Source organism: Scyliorhinus torazame, chromosome 3 (assembly GCF_047496885.1).
Source record: "Scyliorhinus torazame isolate Kashiwa2021f chromosome 3, sScyTor2.1, whole genome shotgun sequence".
Classification (NCBI taxonomy): Eukaryota; Metazoa; Chordata; class Chondrichthyes; order Carcharhiniformes; family Scyliorhinidae; genus Scyliorhinus; species Scyliorhinus torazame.
Window position 1 is genome coordinate 280,291,277 of NC_092709.1, and position 23,187 is coordinate 280,314,463.

At 45.6% G+C, this 23,187-nt stretch overlaps 1 protein-coding gene across 1 annotated transcript in view; it reads left to right on the forward strand.

Annotated features, from left to right (window-relative positions):
* Positions 1-1,986: 1,986 nt before the first annotated feature.
* Positions 1,987-23,187, forward strand: part of LOC140409139 (complement C1q tumor necrosis factor-related protein 3-like) — a 37,830-nt gene continuing 16,629 nt past the window's right edge. Inside the window, exons 1-4 of the mRNA XM_072497312.1 lie at positions 1,987-2,145; positions 6,325-6,439; positions 10,490-10,644; positions 17,054-17,183. Of these exons, the coding sequence (XP_072353413.1) occupies positions 2,059-2,145; positions 6,325-6,439; positions 10,490-10,644; positions 17,054-17,183 (487 nt within the window). The 5' untranslated portion in view covers positions 1,987-2,058. The remainder of the gene's footprint in view (positions 2,146-6,324; positions 6,440-10,489; positions 10,645-17,053; positions 17,184-23,187) is intronic.

Consider the following 23,187-nt stretch of genomic DNA (forward strand, 5'->3'; position numbering starts at 1 on the left):
GGGGGTGAATGCTGGCGATAATTGTCGTGGGGGGCTGTAATGCCAGTGATAATCGTGGGGCTGGGGGGGATGCCCTATGTCAGGGATGGGGGGGGATCAATGCCAGTAATGGTTGTCGGGGGCTGTGGAAGGTGGGTGCGGGGAAGCTCCCGATGATTACCCGGAGGGGGAGGAGAGCCCCCGATACCTCTGTGATGGAGGGGGGGGGGGAATGTTTATTTTAAATTCCGATCTGGGCACCCTTTGAGGATGGCATGCCAATATCTGTGGTCAGTATTGCTGGCTCGAACAGGCTCCGCCTGACCATCGTGGCTGCGTAAACCCCGTCCACTCATTTTGTTTAGTTAGTGAGGCTCAAGACCTCGGGAGAAAACTGGTCTGTGCAGCTGAAGAGCTTCAAGCTGGTTTTCAGTCTCAAAGAACAAAGAACAAAGAAATGTACAGCACAGGAACAGGCCCTTCGGCCCTCCAAGCCCGTGCCGACCATGCTGCCCAACTAAACTACAATCTTCTACACTTCCTGGGTCCGTAACCCTCTATTCCCATCCTATTCATGTATTTGTCAAGATGCCCCTTAAATGTCACTATCGTCCCTGCTTCCACCACCTCCTCCGGTAGCGAGTTCCAGGCACCCACTACCCTCTGCGTAAAAAACTTGCCTCGTACATCTACTCTAAACCTTGCCCCTCTCACCTTAAACCTATGCCCCCTAGTAATTGACCCCTCTACCCCGGGGAAAAGCCTCTGACTATCCACTCTGTCTATGCCCCTCATAATTTTGTATACCTCTATCAGGTCTCCCCTCAACCTCCTTCGTTCCAGTGAGAACAAACCAAGTTTATTCAACCGCTCCTCATAGCTAATGCCCTCCATACCAGGCAACATTCTGGTAAATCTCAGCCTGACACTTTGAAAAAATTTGGTAAGATTCCGCCCAGTGATGTAGATTTAAGCTTTCGCCACTGGAAGGAAAACTAGTGAGAGCAAATCAATTCCTCTTTATGCACTCTACCTGGCATTTCTTTCTTTCCAGAAAGGAATTAGATGGAGTGTATAATGGCCTGGTGATTCATTTCCACCAGTTTTATACCCGCCAATGCAAGGTAACATCAAGCCCATAATCTTCAGGATATTTTATATTATAATTTCACAAACATTTTTCCATCCTTTATATTTATATGAAAGGTATTTGCTTAATCAGATAGATATTGCTTGTTCAGATCACTTAACAAGAGAACTCTTTGAGATTTTTAACTGTTCCTTAAGACACCTGGGAAATTCACATCGCAATCTAAAAATCTATGTATTTTTATACATCGCATAATGTCTGGTTTTGTAATGAGTCACCCATTGGCATAAGTCTCAATGTTCAACAACATCATTCTTGGGGCAGTACCATTAATCACATTGACAGAAATGAAAGCACAGTTACACAAAACAAATTGTAAGAAAATCCAACTGGATCACAAAAAATCAATTGAATTTTGTGCAAGTTCTTTCAAGCTTTATTCGTTTCCTTTTAAATAAATTTTGTGCAACATATTTAATAGCTGGTCAGGTTAACAAAGCTCGAAATGTCAGGTCTTTTATTTAAAAATCAAGCCATGCATTTATCCAGTTAAAAATAGCCATATAATGAGATTACCACAAGGTTCCAGTTAGGAAAGTTCTGCATTAGTCACAAATTCTCACTTTCAACAAAGTATTTCACACTTGAACAAAAACAGATCTACTCCGAATGTTAAATGGATAACTGACACCAAAATGCAGGAAACAAGGGAGCTATCAATACTAATCCATGCAAATTCACCTCTTGTGTGTGACTGTGGTTAACTAATGAATAGGTCACACCACATTTAAGTAACATGAACCATTTTTTTTTCGATAGGTTTGACTGAGCACAGTTGAGTGATTATATATCACTGGGCTGTTCCAGAATTTCCTGTACCAGGAGCCTACTCGCACTATATAATTGTACACTCGGTGCAGGCTTCAGAGGGATTGCATGTGACTGAAGGATAAGACTAACATCTTACTGCTGGCCTCATCCCAAAGGCTATGATGGCACTGAAGACTTGTGAATGCTGGTGCCTGCTCATTTTCCTCTTTCTACCCTTTTGCCTGTGTCTGGAAGAATACTCGGAGGTGAGCCTGAAAGATATTGCAAACTTGACAAAAGTAGTTGAAAACCAGGAAACTTCCAGGTATTTAAAGAGCGAACAGGCTGAAGCTGTAAACCATACAGGTGGGGTAAATTCCAGACCGACTGCAGCTGACAAGACAGGAAAAGTACAAAATAAGCCAAAAAGAAACAAATTTGAAACTAAGATGATAGAACAGCCAACTCCTAATAGCATCCAGGTACTCCGAATTGATTTTATACACAAAGGCAGTAACAGTCCCGAGGCAATTTGGCTTCATCTGGCTTAAACTGGGACAATTTGAATTTTGGGACAACAAAGTTTAGTCGTTTTTAAGTCAATGCATTTCTCTAGGTCGAAATTCCAATATTTCTTATTTGTTGCCGGGAAAAAAGAGAGACATCTTTGTATGTTTATTATGGGTTTACTCCTGAATTTGTGCATTTGTTGTAAAATTAAACAAAACCAACTGTTGAAACAGGAATGAATACTTCCCAGATTGAATAAGAAAAGATCTTATAATTAACCCATTAAAAAGACGAGCAATTTAAAACACATTCTTTCCTATTTCCTAAATAATGTGGCATTTGAAATGTATAAATGAATTTTCTTTTGCTTTTCCCCACATTTTGAATTTAAGATCATGCATGATGATTAATTATAACTTTAAATTTGTTATAACCCTGCTTGGCTATGTTACCTGTCGAAGATTTACCATTTTGATGTATGAATTAGTTATGATTATCTATTCTCAGATTAGTTTGGAAAGGTTTAAGAGTGGTAGGGTAGGGCAGCATCAAGTATTTCGAAAATATAACATTTGGCAATGTACTCAGGAGAAATGGACAATATAGATTACAAATTGTTTCTGGTATGCTTTAGTCTAAATTCTGCACCGCATAATTACATGAACGACAACTTTTCTCTATGATTATACAGCAGTGATTTGCCTCACAAAAATGTGCATTGAGCAGTGACTGAAATATTCTTGATCATACAAATTCAATATGTAACTCAGTCAAAGCGGAGCATATTTTATGAATTTCACTGAACAATCTTTCTCAGTAAATGCAGCATTATAGCCAAGCAAGTAATATGAATTTCTAAAAACACTGATTTCAAACCTGAACTATCAAAACCAAAAAAATGTAACTGTTGGTGTGATTCAAACATGTCAAAAATAGAGCAAATAACATGAACAAAACCGACACCTCCAGCAGTCTGTCATAAGAATTTTAGCACTGGAGTAGCTTGTTCTATGTCAGTGCTGTCTTCTTCCATGTAACGCCCCTGATTTTCCTCATTCACTTTAATATTTATCTTCTTGAAATTTTATCTAATTCCCTCGCAGATTTTGTGATTCATTTGACTTCAAAAGCTACGTACAGCAATGTATTTCATATTCTAACACCATTGTGAGAGCAGACAGAAAAGCTAAAATGAACTCAATTTGGAACTAAGTTTGGGGGAGGGGTTCTTTTTTTGCATCAGGGCTCCCTTTAAAAGGGGCACCCCAATCTTTTAAAACCTAAATGGCTGACGGAGGGGTGGGGGGTGCTCAATCAAAGCCGACCGTGCCAACATGATGCCATGGGACCTGCCCCTTTTATTGTTTTTTCAGCTATGAGCCGAACAATACAGTGTATTTGAGGAAGGTGGTTTTAAAGCCGTTTTTTTCACTTGCTGCTCCACTCTGCCAAAGCATGGGAAAATTTTGTCCACAGAGTTTCCCGTATACAGAATATAAGAGAAAAAATGAGTAAGGGATGTTTTTGGGTGGTGGAGGCAGCGCAGCATTGACTGGCAGCGGGATCTCTCGGTCCTGCTGGTGCCATTGGCACTTTGCGTTGTTAGACGGCCTTGCCACTAGGTGACCCGCTACGGTGGGGGGAGGGGGTGATCTCCATGAGCATGACTGGAAGATCCAGCTAGCGGGAAGGGATGGAAAATTTAACCCAGAGAATCATTTACAATCCTCACTGCGCACTAACACACCTTGCGTCAGATGCCATTGTAAAACCCATGGATTGTGTGGCAAAGGAATTTTAACTGCTGATCATCCACTTCATAGAATCGTAGAATCTACAGTGCAGAAGGAGGCCACCCGGCCCATTGAGTCCGCAACGGCCCCTGGAAGGAGAACCCCACCTCCACCCCACCCCTGCAAATCAGCAACCCAGCCCAACCTCTTTGATCACTAAGGGCAATTAAGCATGGCCAATCCACCTAACCTGCACATCTTTGGACTGTGGGAGTAAAGTGGAGCACCCGGAGGAAACACACACAGACACGGGGAGAACGTGCTTGCCTTACAATGAAGTTTCTCACAATCTGTACATTAACAGTCCAGGATTTGGTGAACAACATTCCCAATGGGACATTTATTATTTTTGCCCTGTCAGTTGCTGGAAGCACACGTTGATGTACAGTGAGGGCAATGGGACATCTGGGACATTGGTGACCAGCAGAGCCAACAAAATATCACATTAATCAATGGGATTAAAGGGTTGAGAAATAAACAGAAAGAGGGCCGAGAAGTGGGTTCAATTAGAATGAGTAAATTCAATGTCAGCTCAGGCATATGAAGAGAAATAAGGGATGAAATTTATTGTTGGTGATGGGATTTTGTTTGATTACATCACCTCTACCAGGGAAGGATCTGCTTGAATTCAGTGCCCATAAGGCACTTAATTGGCCAAGATCAGGTCTTAAGCAGAATTTAGGGTCCTAATCCTACCTCTCTCAAGAGCTGCCAGCTAATGCGATCAGCAACTCTTCATTAATTGTCAGCACCACCAGTAGTGGTACCCTGGAATTGACAAAAGATACAGGCCACTGTTGAGAGAGTGTGGGATGGGTGTTCCTTTCTTAAATTCTTTCATGAGATGTGGGCGTGACAGGCAAGGCCAGCATTTGTTGTGCAACCCCGAACTGAGTGGTATTTTTTAAGAGTCAACCACACTGCTGTGGGTCTGGAGTCACAGATAGGCCAGACCAGGTAAGGATGGCAGATTTCCTTCCCGAATGATTTAATGGTCACCATTAGACTTTTAATTTCAGATTTTTATTGAATTCAAATTTCACCATCTGCCATTGTGGGATTTGAACCCGGTTCTCCAAGTCATTACGCTGGGAGTCTGGATTACTAGTCCAGTGACAATACCACTACACCATAGCCTACCCATGGGCTGGAAGGAGATCAGAAGAAGGGCATCCCTCAGCAGATGTCAGCCTTTATCACGAACAAGGGAGGCCCACCAAACAGGTTTGGTTTTCAGGCTCCCTGTCTGGCAACTATCCACCTCGCTGCTGGTTGAATACAAATGCTGGCAGGATGAGGCCCTAAGTTGCATTATTGGCTTAAATTAATGCCCAAGGGGGAAGACTGTGGATGAGCCTTCCAGCCCTGGACCCAACTGAGCTGAGCAGGTCCCATCTCACATCCTTCTGCCTGATTAAATGACCCTCACCTCTATCCTCCCCACCAGGAAGGATTAACTTCTACCCAAAGCGAGGGAAAGAAAGATAAGATTATGAGACAGAAAAAACAGAGTAAAAGAAGAAAAAATAAAAATGTACAATTTAAGTTTTTGAAATCTCCAACAACAATTCTCAACTTGAAGGGATGAGACTCCATTTTTAAGAGGGTGATTGCTAGTCATCAAACATTTCACATTGCTTAAAGGGTACTTACATGTTGTTCTGTACTGTGTTTAATGGACAATTAATGTGCAAATGCAGCAACTTCATGAAGCTCCTGGGCAAGATTCCTTCCATTCTTGTGAAGCTAATTCAGGAGGAATAAAAATCATCTGAAAACTTGTGACAACTTTCTTCTCATGGAGTATCTGTTCCTTACCATTAGTTTTCTGACTGATTTTCACTTTAATATGAAAAAGCACCATTGACATGCTGTTTTTTAATCATAATTTCAAAAACCGCCTTTATTGTTTTTATCAATTCTGATATGATGTTGACATACTTGATTTATTTGAATATAACAGTAGCCATTATATATACTCAATTTCTTCATTCAAGGAGCTACCACAAAATTTGTAAAATAATAAATAAAATTTGTTCTCCTAAAATCATATCAGTTGCCTTGAGTGACTTTTTTTAGCTTGCCAGTTTAGATTTTTGTTAAATTATACTTGCAAATTAAAAATTAATTTTCTATTTTGAGGAACAACATGAGGTTGTGGATAGACCTGCTCATTTCGAGTGTAGCCACTGTTGTCACCGAGCAGAGCCTGGTCCTCGTGGATGGCCTGGTCCTACTGGCCAAGCTGGCATTCCGGGTGAGTTATTACTTGTGCTTTTCAATGTTTCATTTTTCTTCTCCAATTTTAACTTGTTCTTTATTCCTGCAGTTAATGATTGGAGGCCAACCTTCATAATGACCAGTAAGCCCTCCGGCATCTCACTCAAATGAGTATTCTTCTTGTGAATCTACCCAGTGAGTCTCATCAGGCTATTCCCCTGCAGGGAATTAAGACCCTCACATGTATTTATCCCCTTATTGGAGAAGCTGAGGTTTGCTTAATTGCAGAGGAAGAAGCCTTCCAAATTTCCACGTAAAGTCAGGATTCTGATGGAATACCCGCCACATGTCTAGATGTGTGTAGCTCCAAAAATACTCAAGAATCTTGACACCATCTAGGACAAAACTGCACACAACCCAACAATCAACTTAAGCATTTGTTCCCTCCATCACTGGTGCCCAATGACAGCAGTGTGTGCCACCTACAAGATGAATTGCAGCAAGTCAACAAGCTTCCTTATAGAAGGGGATGGTGGGAGATGGTAATGTACTGGTCATATCACTGGACGGGCAATCCAAACGTCTAGGCTAATGCTCTGAGGACATGGTTCAAATCCTGTTATAACAACTGGTGGAATTTAAATTCAATTAATAATTCTGTAATCTAAAAGTATTCTCAGTAATAATTACTGACCATGAAACTATCATCGTTGCTGTAAAACCTGTCTGGTTCTCTAAACATTGGGCGGCATGGTAGCACAATGGTTAGCACTGTTGCTTCACAACACCAGGGTCCCAGGTTCGATTCCCGGCTTGGGTCACTGTCTGTGTGGAGCCTGCACATTCTACCCGTGTCTGCATGGGTTTGCTCCAGGTGCTCCGGTTTCATCCCACAAGTCCCGAAAGACGTGCTGTTAGGTAATTTGGATATTCTGAATTTTCCCTCTGTGTACCTGAACAGGCGCCGAATGTGGCGAATAGGGGCTTTTCACAGTGTCAATGTTAGCCTACTTGTGACAATAATAAAGATTATTATTATTACAATCTGCTGACCTTACCTGGTCTGGCCTAAATAGGACTCTGGATCTTGACTCTTAGCTTCCCCCTGAAATTGCCTACCAAGGCACTTAGGATGGGTAACTAATGATGATCTTGCTAGCATCCCACGGATGAGTAAAAAATTATACCCCCCCACCCCCCTCCCCACTGTGGCAGGTTTTCATCTGGTGAGTCATTGGCCACCAGCAGGATTTCTGGTTCATGTCTACGGAATGTTTGGTGAACCTGCTGAGAGGGGTTGACTTTGGCTGGATCAGAGTTCCAGGTCATTATCACTCATTGTATAAACTAGTTCTTCCTCACATTCCCTTCCTCATCAGTGACCCTTAGTCCTTGCACCAATAGCTAACAGGAACAGTTTTCTTTGCCTACCTTATCCAAACCTGTTATAATCTTACACATCTCTATTAACTCACCACTCAGTCTCCGTTGCTCAAAAGAGAATCCCTTATTTTCCAAGCTCACTTCGTGGCTAAAATATTTTGTTCAAGAAACCATTCTGGTAATTCTTCTCTGAACAATATCAAGGACACTCACGTCCTTCCTGAAGTGCAATTAGAACTGGGTACAACACTCGAGTTATGGCTTAACCAGAACTTTATAGTGGCTCAGCATGACCTCCTGCACTTCTACTCAATGCCTCTAGTTATGACGCACAAGGTCCCACATGATTTATTAACAAATCTCTCCATGGCTCTTGCCACCTTAAAGATCTATGCACATGTACCCTGAGATCCCCCATCTCTGCACACTCTTCAGAATACTTCCATTAATTTAATATTGCCTCTCCCTAACCGTTCTGCCAAAATGCAACACCTCACACTTCTGTGCATCAAATTCCCTCTACTATTTCTATGTCTATTCTTAGAACATAGAACATACAGTGCAGAAGGAGGCCATTCTGCCTATCGATTCTGCACCGACCCACTTAAGTCCACACGTCCACCATATCCCCGTAACCCAATAAACCCTCCTAAACTTTTTTATTCACTAAGGGCAATTTATTTCGGCCAATCCACCTAACCTGCATGTCTTTGGATTGTGGGAGGAAACCGAAGTACCCGGAGGAAGCCCACGCAGGCACAGGGAGAACGTGCAGACAGAGACCCAGCGGGGAATCAAACCTGGAACCCTAGACCTATGAAGCCACAGTGCTATCCACTTGTGCTACCGTGCTGCCCTTCTTGGAGCCTATCTATGACTTGTTGCAGTTGAAGCAAAACACACACAAACCGAGAAACACGGAAAATAGGAGCAGGGGGAGGCCATTCAGTCCTTAGAGCCTGCACCGCCATTCATAAAATCCCTACAGTGCAGAAGGCCATTCGGCCCATCATGCCTGCACCAATCCTCCGAAGGAGCACCTTATCTGGGCCCTTGCCTCCACTCTAGCCCGTAACCCCACCTTAAAGTTTTTGACACTAAGGGACAATTTAGCATGACCAATTCATCTAACCTTCACATTTTTGGTAGATTATTCAACTCAGTAACCTATTCCCGCTTTTCCCCCATATCCTTTGAGCCCTTTAGCCCGAGAGTTGTATCTAACGTCTTGAAAACATCCAATGTTTTGGCCTCAACTGCTTTCTGTAGTAATGAATTCCAGAGGCTCACTACTCTCTGGGTGAAGAAATGGTTACTCCATATCTTTAGACAGTGATCCCTGTTTTTGGGCTTTCCCTCCATCAGGACCACCCCATTTCTGCATCAACCCTATCAATTAGAGTTTTATAGATTTCTATGCGACTCCCCCCTCATTCTTCTGAACTCCAGTGAATGCAATCCTAACTGATTCAATCTCTCCTCAAATGTCAGTCCTGCTATCCCAGGAATCAGTCTGGTAAACCTTTGTTGCACTCCCTCCATAGCAAGAACAGCATGGTGGCACAGTGGTTAGCACTGTTGCCTCACAGCGCCATGGAGCCCGGTTCAATTCTGGCCTTGGCTGACTGTGTGGAGTTAGTATGTTCTCCCTTTGTCTGCATGGGTTTCCTTCGGGTGCTCTGGTTTCCTCCAACAGTCCAAAAATGTGCAGGTTAGGTTGACTGGCTATGAATAATGCACATGGTTACCTGATTGGGGTGAGGGGAATTGCCTAGGTAAAGTGCTCTTTCGAAGGGTCTGTGCAGCCTCCTGCTTTTGCTACCGAAGTGGATAACCTCACATTTATCCACATAATACTGCATCTGCCATTCATTTGCTTGTCCACCTCACACAGAAGCATCTCTACATCCAGGTCACAGCTCACCCTCCCACCCAGCTTTGTGTTATCTGCAAATTTGGAGATATTACATTCAGTTCCCTCATCTAAATCATTAATATGTATTGTGAATAGCTGTGGTCCTAGCATTGATTTATTCCTACCCTTTGTTTCCTGTCTGCCAACCAGTTACCTATCCATCTCAACACATTATCCCTAATCCCATGCGCGTTAATTTGACTCACTAATCTCTCATGTGGGACTTTGTTGAAAGCCTTCTGAAAGTCCAAATAAACCATATCCATTGGCACCTCTCATCCATCCTAGTAGTTACATCCTCAAAGAATTCCAGTAGATTTGCCAAGAATGATTTCCCTCTCATAATTTCATGCTGACTGGCCCTGCCACTGTTTTCCAAGTCCTCTGCTATAAAATCTTTTATAATGGACTCTGGAGGTTGGGATTTTCTGGTTCTTTCTGCTGGCTGGATCTTCCAGTCTCGCGAAAGGCAACCCCCTACAGCAGGTTCCCCGACGGTGGGACAGGCGAGCCACGCAAAACGCTGTAGTCATCGACCGGACCACAAACCCTGCCGGCAGCCAATAACAGGCCACCACCACCACCAGAAAACACGCTGCGGAGGACGGGAAAATCCCACCCACAGTACACTCACTACCTGTGCAATTGTCACCTGAACCACTGGAGAATTTAGATTTAGTTTATTTTTAGCCTTGAGGCATAATTGTTCAAGAAGCTACTGACTGAATACAGCAGCTGGCAATCAAATACCAATTGACTCCTCGAGTATGACTTTCTGTAATTGAATAGGAAACCATGGAAATAATGGAAATAATGGACTCCCAGGACATGAGGGAGAGAAGGGTGATCAAGGCCTTAAAGGGGGTTTTGGACCCCGAGGAGAACGTGGAATTCAAGGCATTAAGGGAGAGAAGGGACAAGCTGGGATCCCATCAGAACTCAAAGTAAGAATGTCATTATTTTGTTCACAATACATTTTACAGGACAGTATTGTGTAAAATTGTTGGACAATAGCTAGTCAATATGGGTGAGGTGGTGGTGGAGTGGTAATGGCACTGGGCTAGGAATCCAGAGGCCCAGACTAATGCTTTCGTAACAATCGTTCAAATCCCACCCCAGCAGCTGGTAGACATTGATTAGCAAAATCTGAAATTGAAAGCAGGCCTCGGTGATTGTGATCATCGATTATTGTAAACATCTGGTTCACCTTCCTGATGGGGAAGGAAATCTGCCATCCTTACGTGGCCTGACGAAACATGGCTCCAGATCCACAGCAATATCATTGACTCTTCCCTGCTCTCTGAAATGGCCTACCAAGCTACTGAGTTAAGGGGGAATTAGGGGTGGGCAACAAATGCTCGTATTGCCAGCAATGCCAACATCCCACAAAGAAAATAAAATTAAATGTTGGAGCAAAACAATGACAGATATGTTCTATCTTATTTCTCAAGAGGGTGGTTTATATTACTGTGTCACCATGCAATTAGCAGACATTATGAATTAGCAGTGCTAATTTGTGACAACATTTTGCATATTGCCATTATTATTATTTTACCTTCAAGCTCAATATGCAGGCCATTTTTCTAATTGGCTCCAAATGTATCTTATACTGAGATTGGCCTTTTTTATGTCAGTTACGAGCAATCTTTGTTAGTACACCTCTACTGCCGTGCCACCACTTAATTGTTAGGAATTTGATTCCTGTTTTTTTTAATGGAATACAAGTAATAGAACGATATAAATCCAGGATACTTTTGAAATTTTGTGCAATATATGTGTTTTCTGTTATTGCTCAATTGTGACAATGAATAGTTTTCTCATTGAGACATAAAAGTATGAAGTTGCTTATTAGCCTGACTGAATTAATATTGTTTTGCAAAGATGGAAGAATTCTTCTTGTGCATGACACATTACAGTAATATCCTTAATACAGGTTGTCCTGTAACAGTAACCACCAGAAGAGAAATTTTATTGCAAACAATAACTTATATTTTCAGGGCACCATTAATACAATACGCCTTTTCTCTGTCCATTTGTGGCTGTGCCTTCAGCTGCCCTGGTCCTTGATTTTGTTTTTCCTCCCCAAACCTCTCCACTCCAACACTCATTTGGATCACTGTCTGTGCGGAGTCTGCATGTTCTCCCCGTGTCTGCGTGGGTTTCCTCAGGGTGCTCCCACAAGTCCCGAACGATGTGCTTGTTAGGTGAACTGGACATTCCGAATTTTCCCTCAGTGTACCCGAACAGGCACCGGAGTGTGGCGACTAGGGGATTTTCACAGTAACTTAATTGGAGTGTTAATGTAAGTCTACTTGTGACATTAACAAAGATTATTTTTATTCCTATAATATGCTCCTTAAAACCTACCTCTTTGACCAAGCTGTTCATCATCTGTCTTAATATCTGTTATGTGCCTCATTTTAAAACTCTGTTGAATAACATTCCTGTGATGCTACTATTTAAATCTTACTACGTAAATGAAAGTTGCCCCATAAAAGCAAAAATAACTGAGCAGTCATTAAAGAAGGAGTAGGTTAATGAAGAAGAATCAAAGCGGAAGGTTCGGAGAAGGCTTTTTTGAATTGAAAGGGTGGGCAGACTGGCTGAGCATTTGAAGAAAGTATGAGTTGAACAAAGAGAGTCTATTTGGATTTGTCAAGGTAGATCATTTCTGATTAATCTTGCAGATCCTTTTGAGGAGTTCATTAACAAAGTGGACAGGGGAATGTTTATGGATGTTTTCCATATAGAATTCCAAAGGGCATTTGATAAAGTTTCACACAGCAATTACTAGTAAACCATAGAGCACATGAAATGAGAGATACATTTGGGATATGGGCTGCTAATTGGTTGGGGAAGAGGAGGGTAGTGGTAAAGGAAATCTATACTGATTGGGGGATTGTAAAAAGGGACGTATAATAGCTCATAAGCAAGCTGTCGTGAACAAAGATGAATTTATTTACAATTACATACTTAATACAACATCTCACTCCCAGTGCAGACTTTGCTGGGTGGATAAAGCTGATCAGGCTGAGTTGGGCCTGCTTTTAAAAGCCATGAATTGGGTCTGCTTTTCTCCCCTGCCTTAACGAGCCCCAGCTGGTTGGCCTCTGACCCCTACCTATGTAGTTCATGTTCCATGAGTCCCAAAAGGAGATCAATGATTGGTTCACCATGATCCTCATGGGGATTATAACAGGATGCTTCCCAGGATCTGTATTGGACCTTATTTCAGGCATTAGCTAAATATAGATCAAAAGCAGAAATTGGATACAGCTTTGTGGAGACTTTACCTGGAGTATTGTGTTTTGCTCCCTTTACCTAAGGAAAGATGTACTTGCCATGGAGGGAGTGTAATGGAGGCTCACCAGTCTAATCTCTGGGATGATGGATTGTTTAATGAGGAGGGATTTAATAAACTGCAGGGCCTGTATTCTGTAGAGTTTTTAAAAATTAAGGTTGATCACATTGAAACGTATAAAATTCTTACAGGACCTGACAGGGTGGATTTGGATAGGGGATGGAATTCTCCTTTGGCCGACGCCGCAAACTTGATTGGGCGGAGAATAGGTTCCCGATGCTAAAATCGCAGTGGGCGCCGATTTGACGGCAAATCTCTATTCTCCGTCACCTCAACAGCGGCGTCAATGCGGTCCGGAATGCACATAAAGTAAACAGCGATCACATGTCATTAGCGGGCTCGACCTTGTAATCTCTGGGGCCCCCGTGATGTTCCGCCTCCAATGGGCCGAGTTCCCGACAGCACGGTTCACTTGTGCTTTTAAAAATCATGAAACCAGCGACATGGCCATTGAGGGGGAAAGAGGGGGTGCAGAAAGTGTCCAACATCGCCATAGTTTGCTGACAGTTGTGCCGGCGGGCTTCTGCCAGGGCCAGTGGTGTAGAGGGGGGTGGCCAGCAGGTGGGCTGTGGGGTCGGGGTGGACGGGCACGGAAAACCATTGCTGCAGCCAGCAAGGCAGCCATGCAGGTGCACATGTCGCTAACAGCCCACTGTGAACACGGGTTGTATAGGTGTCCCCCCAGGACACCCCCTGGTGCCCTCTGGCCCCAGCTGACCCATCAGCTGTATGGGCACGCTGCAGCACAACCAGTGCCATCTTATTGGCTGGGTGAGTGTGTGCGGGGATTGTAATGTGTATATGCAGCTGTAGCTTGTCAGCCTCCCGAGTGTCAATCACGGACCCGGTGAATTGGGCACCGTTTTTCATTGGAATAGATTGTGTTCCACATGGTGCCAGTGCTAGCCCCTTCACAGTCGCTGAATTGATCCAGGTTCGGTGCCAGTTTTGCTGTCGTGAAAATCCATGAATTCTGCATCGGCATAGTCTCACAAATGGTGAATCCCTCTGATGTGCCATCAATTAACACAAGACGAGTAGTGAACGAAACTGTGGCTTTAACAAGCTAAACAGAAAGCCTCCTGGCCACTGATCCCGAACTGGAGCAGGGCCGGAGGTTAGCCACCTTTATACCGAGCCCAAGGGGAGGCAGAGCCATCAGGCAGTGGGTTTACCACAATACATGTAGTACAGTAACAGTTTACCACAATACATATAATGCACTAACAGTGGTTTACCACACCCTCCCAGGATGTTTCCCCTGGTTGATGAGTCTAGAACAGAGGACACAGTCTCAGAATAAGAACGGGAAAAGACTATTCGGCCCATTGAGCCTGCTCCAACAGAGGACAGGCCATTAAAGGCAGAGATAAGGAGTGATCTCTTCAATCAGAGGGTGGTGAATCTTTGGAATTCCCTCCCCCTCTCCCTGTGGAAGCTTAATCATTGAACATGTTCAATGTTTCAGGATACTAATAACATCAAAAGATATGGGGATAGTGTGGGAATGATGACCTTGAGGTAAATGATCCGCCATGATCTATTTGAATGTTGGGACAGGCTCAATGGGCCGAATAGCCTTTTCCCATTCTTATTTCCTATGCTCCTATGAATGGAATTAAGGTACAGTCGAAGGGCCCCAGGAATTAAAATGGCTTGGGCCTCTTATTGAGTTTTTCCAGGAATTCCCTTCCACCATGCTTTCTCTGAGTGTGCCTCCAGTTAAAATTGACCACACTGAATAATATCTAATCAAGCAATGTGAGACATGTTTAGGTGAATGTCATGCAGGATAAACATGGGCGATTTTAATTCGCGTACAGACTTGGAAAATCAGGTGGACAAATATAGCCTCAATGAGGAATTCAAAGAGCGTTATTGCGATGGATTCTTAGAACAACACATTCTGGCACCAGCCAGAGAGAAACCTATACCAGACCTGGTATTGTGCAATGGGATGGGATTAATTAAAGACTTCATACTGAAGGTGCCCCTAGATAGCAGTGATCATAATAAGATTGAATTTTACATTCAATTTGAGGGAGAGAAGAGTGTTCCAAGGCTAGTATTTTAAACTTAAACACTGAGGGAATGAACACAAAGCTTGCTTAAATGAACTGGCAAATTAAACTAAGGAATAGGTCAATAGAGATGTAGTAACAGGCATTTAAAGGGATATTTCAGAATACACAGAATAGATACAGTCAAATGCAAAAGAAAAATTCCAACCAGAGGACCCACCATCCATGGGAAACTAAAAAAATTAATGATAGTATCACAAAGCATATAATTTTGCAAAGCTGGGTGACAGGTCAGAAGGTTGGACAGAATATTTTTAAAAAGCAACATTTTCTGGCTGTTCATGCCGTGTGATCTCCCAGCGGGATGGGGTGGATTCAATAAGAAATTCTCTTGACAGCAGCGGAAACAGAAATTCTTGCCACCGACCAACAGAGGGCTGTCTCCCGCCACCAAGAAATCTTGGCCTGAGAATCTTGGGGAGGCCAGAGAATCTTGCCCATGGTGTGCCATAGGGATCAGTTCTGGAGCTTCAGCTTTTTTCAATTTGTATAATTGACTTGGATGAAGGGAACAAAGGTGGGGTTATGAAAGTTGCTGACAGGGTGAATGTGGAGAGGGTGTTTTCGCCTGTAGAACTAGCGGTCACTGCTTAAAAATAAGGGGCTGGGTTCTATATTTCTGCAGCTAAGTGCCGGCTCGAACGGAGAATCCGCGGGAGTTTCACGACAGGAAAATCGGCGCCAACCCCTCACCGATTCTGGTACCGATGATGGGCTAGCACCGGCGCCGAGGGAAACTCCCGTGGATCGCGCCGCAAACAGCCGGAGAATGCCGGGTCCCGGGCCACGCATGTGCATGGCTGATGACCTGCACTGGTCGCGCCATACAACATGGCGCCGGCCGTGAGCGAACCCAACCCGCCAAGCGTGACCACCCCCCCCCCCACCAGTCTTCCCAGCCTAGTAGAAGCCCCCGTCCCAGCCAGCGGCATGGCTCCCAGCCGAGTGTGGCGGTGCTGGACACTGTCAGCAGCCAGCACACCGGGTTCCGAACGCTGAGACCACACGTGTCCCACGCAGTCGGCAACTCGGCCCATCGAGGGCAGAGCATCGCGGATGGGCTGGCCAATGATGCGCCAAAGGCCTTGACACTGCGCCATGGTGACAATGTTTTGGAAGGGGCGGAGCATGGCGAACCAGCGCAAACTGCTGCCGGCCCCGATTCCAATGTCGGAATCCATTCTCCACCTGATCGCCGATCACGATTTCAGCATCGGGCTACGGAGAACCCCGCCCAAGGTTTCCCAGCCCAACCATCCCAGCCCAAGGATTCCCCCAATTTAGGACAGAGTTGAGGATCATTTTTTCCTCTCAGAGGGTTGTGAATCTTTGCAACTCTCTTCTTCAAAAGGCACTGGGAGCAGAGTCTTTGAATATTTTTAAGGCAGAAGTCGACAGGTTCTTGATGAAGAAAGGGGTGAAAAGTTATAGTGGTAGTCGAGAATGTGGGGTTGATGGTCCAATCAGATCAGCTATGATATCATTGAATAGCGGACAGGTTTGAGGTGCTGAGTGGCCTACTTCTTTTGTATGTTCGTGTGTATATTTTCTGACCATCACATGAGTTAGTGCGTACGCATGAATGATTCAGTGCAAAACCTTAAAAAATTCCCAATAGAGTATTTGCCAAGCTGGAATCTTTCTGAAATAAACATTTAATCTCTTTGATTTCGCAGAGCCAGTCACATATTTGGCTCTTTACTAGCATTAATATCTAAGCAAGCCTTTCAGGTCAAGCATATAGACTTGCACCTGCCCAGAGTGTATGGATTGAGATTTTCACCGATCTGAAAGTAACTGGCTGCTAAAAATCATTGCCACAACGTGCCAAAAATTTTAATCACATTGGCGAATTTGCACAAATCAAGCATTACTTCATTGTTCAGTTTAATCTATTTTTAATTAACATAGGTTGCTTTTATGGCGTCCTTGGCAACCCATTTCACAAACCAGAACAGCGGTATTATTTTCAGCAGTGTGGAGACCAATGTTGGAAGCTATTTTGATGTTATGACTGGAAGATTTACTGCGCCAATAGCAGGTAAGTTGATGATGTTACAGTTGCAAACCTGTGCGTAATGTGTTTTCACTTTTTCAGAGAAAGAGTAATCAAAATCTAGGATTATCTACCTCAAAAGGCCACAGATGCTCGGACAATTGAAACTTTTAGGTCTGAGACACATAGATATTTGTTGGATAATGCTTTCAAGGGATATAGAGCAGAGGTGTAAATATGAAGTTATGATACATAGAACATAGAAAAATACAGCACAGAATAGGCCCTTCGGCCTACGATGTTGTGCCGAACCTTTGTCCGAGATTAATCATAGATTGTCATAGAATTTACAGTGCAGAAGGAGGCCATTCGGCCCATCGAGTCTGCACCGGCTCTTGGAAAGAGCACCCTACCCAAGGTCAACACCTCCACCCTATCCCCATAACCCAGTAACCCCACCCAACATTAAGGTCAATTTTGGACACTCAGGGCAATTTATCATGGCCAATCCACCTGACCTGCACATCTTTGGCATGTGGGAGGAAACCTGAGCACCCGCAGGAAACCCACGCACACACGGGGAGGATGTGCAGACACCGCACAGACAGTGACCCAAGCCGGAACCGAACCTGGGACCCTGGAGCTGTGAAGCAATTGTGCTATCCACAATGCTGCCCTTAAGAACAAATTAATCTACACTATATCATTCTACCGTAATCCATGTATCTATCCAATAGCCGCTTGAAGGTCCCTAATGTTTCCGATCAACTACTTCCACAGGCAGTGCATTCTATGCCCCCACTACTCTCTGGGTAAAGAACCTACCTCTGACACCCCCCCTATATCTTCCACCATTCGCCTTAAATTTATGTCTCCTTGTAATGGACAGATCAGCCAAAATCTAATAGAAAATGCAGAGCAGGATTGAAGGGCTAAAAGGACTACCTTTTATTTTTAGTTATTCTTTCATGAGATGCAGACATCACTCTCTAGGCCAGCATTTATTGTCCATCTCTAATCACACTTGAGAAAGTGTTTGTGAACCACTGCCATTCATGTGGTGTAGGTACACTCCAATACTGTTGGGAAAAAAGTTCCAGAAATTTTACCAGTGGCAGTCGCCACATAGTTCCAAATCAGGGTGGTGAGTGGCTTGGAGTGTGACTTGCAGGTGGCGGTGTTCCCACACATCTGCTGCCCTTGTCCTTCTGGATGATAGGGGTCCAAGGAGTTTTGGTCAGTTGCTGCAGTGTATCATGTAGAATTTGCACACTGCTTCCACTGTGCTTCACTGGTAGAGGGAGTGAATGCTGAAGGTGTGGATGGGGTGCCAATCAAGCGGGCTGCTTTGTCCTTTGTATGATATAAAGCTCTTGAGTGTTTTTGGAGTTGTACATATTCAGGCAAGTGGAGAGTATTCCATCAAACTCTTGACCTTCCAAAGTCTTCCTGACTAACATCTGCGGGCTTGTACCAAAATTGGGAGAGCTGTCTCACAGACTAGTCGAGCAGCAGCCTGACGTAGTCAAACTCACAGAATCATACCTTACAGATAATGTCCCAGACATGACCTTCACCATTACTGGGTATGTCCTGTCTCACTGGCAGGACAGACCCAGCAGACAACCCAGGCACAGCGGTATACAGTGGGGAGGGAGCTTCCCGGGGAGTCCTCAACATTGACTCTCGATCCCATGAAGCCTCATGTATTCAGGTCAAACATGGGCAAAGAAACGTCCTGCTGATTACCAAGTACCATCTACCATCAGCTGATGAATCAGTTCTCCTCCATGTTGAATGCCACTTGGAGGAGGCACTGACGATGGCAGAGGCACAGAATGTACTCTGGATGGGATTTCAATGTCCATCAGCACGAGTGTCTCAGTAGTGCCACCACAGACTGAGTTGGTCAGGTCCTAAAGGACATAGCAGTTGACTGGGTCTGCAGCAAGTGGTAAGGGAACCAACAAGAGGGAAAAACATACTTGACCCCATCCTTACCAACCTCCCTGCTGCAGGTGCATCTGTCCTTGACAGTGTCAGTGGGAGTGACCACCGTACAGTCCTTGTCCCGCTTTCACATTGAGGATATCCTCCATCATGTTGTGTGGCATTACCACCATGCTAAATGGGATAGACCTCGAACAGACCTGGCAATTCAAGACTGGGCATCTATGAGGCACTGTAGGCCATCAGCAGCAGCAGAATTAAATCCAAACACGGTCTGTAAGCTCATGGCTCAGCATAGTATCCACTCTATCATTACCACCAAGCCAGAGGATCAACCCTGGTTCAATGAAGAGTGCAGGAGCAACTCCTGACATACCTAAAAATGAGGTGCCAACCTGGTGAAGGTGCTACACACGACTACTTGCATGCCAAACAACATGAGCAGCAAATAATAGACAGAGATGAGCAATTCCACAACCAACAATCAGATCTAAGCTCTGCAGTCCTGCCACAGCCAGCCGTGAATGGTGGTGGAGAATTTAACAACTCACTGGAGAGGAAGCTCCACATATATCCCCATTCTCATTGATAGAGGAGCCCAGCACATCTGTGCAAAAGATATTGGCAACAATCTTCAGCCAGAAATGCCGAGTGAATGGTCCATCGCGGCCTCCTCTGGAGTCCCCAGCATCACAGATGTCAGTCTGCAGTCAATTCCATTCACTCCATGTGATATCAAGAAATGGCAGAAGGCACTGGATATTGCATATGTTATGGGCCTTAACAACATCCCGGCAATAATAATTCTAACTTGCTGCACCCCTAGCCAAGCTGTTCCAGTACAGATACAACACTGGCATCTTCCTGACAATGTGGAAAAGCATGTCCGAGACAGGAGAAATCCAACCTGGCCAATTACCACCACATTAGTTTATTCTCATCATCAGCAAAGTGATGGAAGTAATTATCAACAGTGCTATCAAGCTGCACTTAGTCATCAATAACCTGCTCATGGACGCTTAATTTGGGTTCAGCCAGGGTCACTCAGCTCACATTGCAGTAGGTCTGGAGTCACATGTAAGCCAGACCAGGTAAAGGTGGCATATTTATTTCCCTAAAGTACATTAGTGAACCAGATTTTTTTATGACAATCGACAATGGTTTCATGGTATCATTAGACTTTTAATTCTAAGTTTTTATTGAATTCAATTTTCACCATCTGCAGTGGCGGGAACCTGGAACCCCCAGAGTACTCTGGGTCTCTGGATTACTAGTCCAGTGACTATACCACTACGCCACCGCCTCCCCATGAGAATGATTGCCCTTGACATCAAGGCAGCATTTGACTGAGTATGGCATCAATGAGCCTTGGTAAAACTGGAGTCAACAGGAATCGGGGGTAAATTCTCCGCTGGTTGGAGTCCTATCTAGCGCAAAAGAAGATGGGCAGGATTCTCCGACCACCGCGGGTCGGAGAATTTCCGGGGAGCAGCGGGAATCCCGCCCCCGCAGGCTGCCGAATTCTCCGGCGCCGGGCTTTTGGCAGGAGCGGGAATCGTGGTGCGCCGGTCGGCTGCTGCTGGCAGCGGCCACCCCAGCGATTCTCCGGCCCGCGATGGGCCAAGTGGTGGCTGTCCGTTTTCCATGGGTCCTGCCGACGTAAATCACAACAGGTCCTTACCGGCGGGACCTGGCTCCACGTGCTGCCTGCAGAGTCCTCGAGGGGGGCGTGGGGGGATCTGGCCCTGGGGGGTGCCCCCACGGTGGCCTGCCCCACGATCAGGGCCCACTGATTTGCGGGCGGGCCTGTGCCATGGGGGCACTCTTTCCCTCCACAACGGCCACTGTCAACCTCCGCCATGGCCGGTGCGGAGAAGAACCCCCCTGCGCATGTGCTGGGATGATGCCAGCACATGCTGCCGCTCCCGCGCATGCGCCAACTCGCGCCGGCCGGCGGAGGCCCTTTGGCGCCGGTTGCCATGGCGCCAAGCCCCTTCACCACCAGCCGCCGCGGCGCCAAACACTCCGGCATCAGCCTCGCCCCTGAAGGTGCGGAGGATTCTGCACCTTCGGGGCGGCCCAATGCCGGAGTGGTTCACACCATTCCTCTGCGCCAGAGGGGGGCTGGCGTTGCCGAACTTCAGCAACTACTACTGGGCGGCCAACATAGTGATGATAAGGAAATGGATGGTGGGTACGGGGTCAGTTTGGGAGCGGATGAAGGCTGCTTCGTGCAGGGGCACCAGTTTGGCAGCCCTGGTAACGGCGCCTCTGCCTCTCCCGCCGGCGCAGTACTCCACCAGCCCTACAGTGGTAGCGGCTCTTCGGATCTGGGGCCAGTGGAGGAGGCATATAGGGGAAGTGAGAGCATTGGTTTGGTGTGGACCCCAATCTGCGGCAATCACCGATTTGCCCCGGGGAACATGGACGGTAGGTATCGACTGTGGCGGAGGGCGGGGATTGCGAGGGTGGGTGATCTGTTCCTGGAAGGGAGTTTCCCGAGCATGAGGGCGTTGGAGGAGAAGTTTGGGCTGGCAGGAGGGAATGACTTTAGATACTTGCAGGTGAGGGATTTCGTGCGCAGGCTGGTGCTGTCCTTCCCACGTCTCCTGCCAAAGGGGAGGCAGGACAGGGTAGTATCAAGGGGAGAGGTAGGTGAGGGTAGAGTCTCAGATATTTACAAAGAACTAATGGGAGCAGAGGATACACAGACTGAGGACCTGAACTTAAATGTGAAGAGGAGCTCGGGGGGGAGATGGAGGACGGTATTTGGGCAGAAGCCCTGAGCAGAGTAAACACGACCGCAACATGCGCCAGGCTCAGCCTGATCCAGTTTAAGGTCGTGCAACGGGCCCACATGACGGTGGACCGGATGAGTAAATTCTTCGGTCTGGAGGACAAGTGTGCCAGATGCGCCAGTGGGCCGGCTAATCACGGGCACACGTTCTGGTCGCGCCCTAAACTCAGGGGGTACTGGCAGGGATTCGCGGGCATCATGTCCCGGGTTTTGAAAACTGGGGTAGTAATGAGTCCTGAGGTGCCAATCTTTGGGGTGTCGGAAGACCTGGGAGTCCAGGATGAGAAGGAGGCCGACGTCTTGGCATTCGCTTCCCTGGTAGCCTAGCGACGAATACTGTTGGCGTGGAGGGACTCAAGGCCCCCGAAGACCAAAGTATGGCTATCGGACATGGCGACTCTCGGTCTAGAGAAAGTGAAGTTCGCCTTGAGAGGTTCACTATCGGGATTCGCCCGGAGGTGGCTGCCGTTCATTGACTTCTTCGCGGAGAATTAACCATCAGCAGGGGGGGGCCTAGGGTAGAGTAGAGTAGGGGTGGTTTAGGCAGGTCCTTGCGAGAATGGAGTTTTAGTTTGTACTATGTGTTATTTGCTTTTCTTTTTTGTACAGTACTATACAATGTCATTGTTTTATATATTTTTTTAAAAGTGGGGATGTTCGCAGATGACCGCACAATGTTCAGCACCATTCACGACTTCTCATATACTGAAGCAGGTCATGTCCAAATGCAGCAGGACCTGAACAATATCTAGGTTTGGGCTGACAAGTGGCAAGTAACGTTCATGCTGCACAAGTGCCAGACAATGACCACCTCCAACAAGAGAGGGTCTAACAATCACCCTTTATATTCAATAGTATTACCATCGCTGAATCCCCCACAATCAACATCCTGTGAGATTACCATTGACTAGAAACTGAACTGGACTAGCCATATAAATACTGTGGCTACCAGAGAAGATCAAAAGGAATCCTGCAGCAAGTAACTCACCTCCTGACCCCCCAAAGCCTGTCAACCATCTACAAGGTACAGGTCAGGACTTGCCTGGATGAGTGCAGCTCTAACAACATGCAAGAAGCTCGTCACCACCAGAACAAAACAGCTTGCTTGATTGCTACCCCTTCCAGAAATATTCAATCCCTCCACTACTGACAAACAATGCCAACAGTGTGTATCATCTACAAGATGCAGTGCAGGAACTCACCAAAGTTCCTCACGCAGCAGCTGCCAAACCCACGGCATGACCATCTAGAAGGGCAAGAACAGCAGATACCTGGGAACCTCACCACCTGGAAGATCCCCTC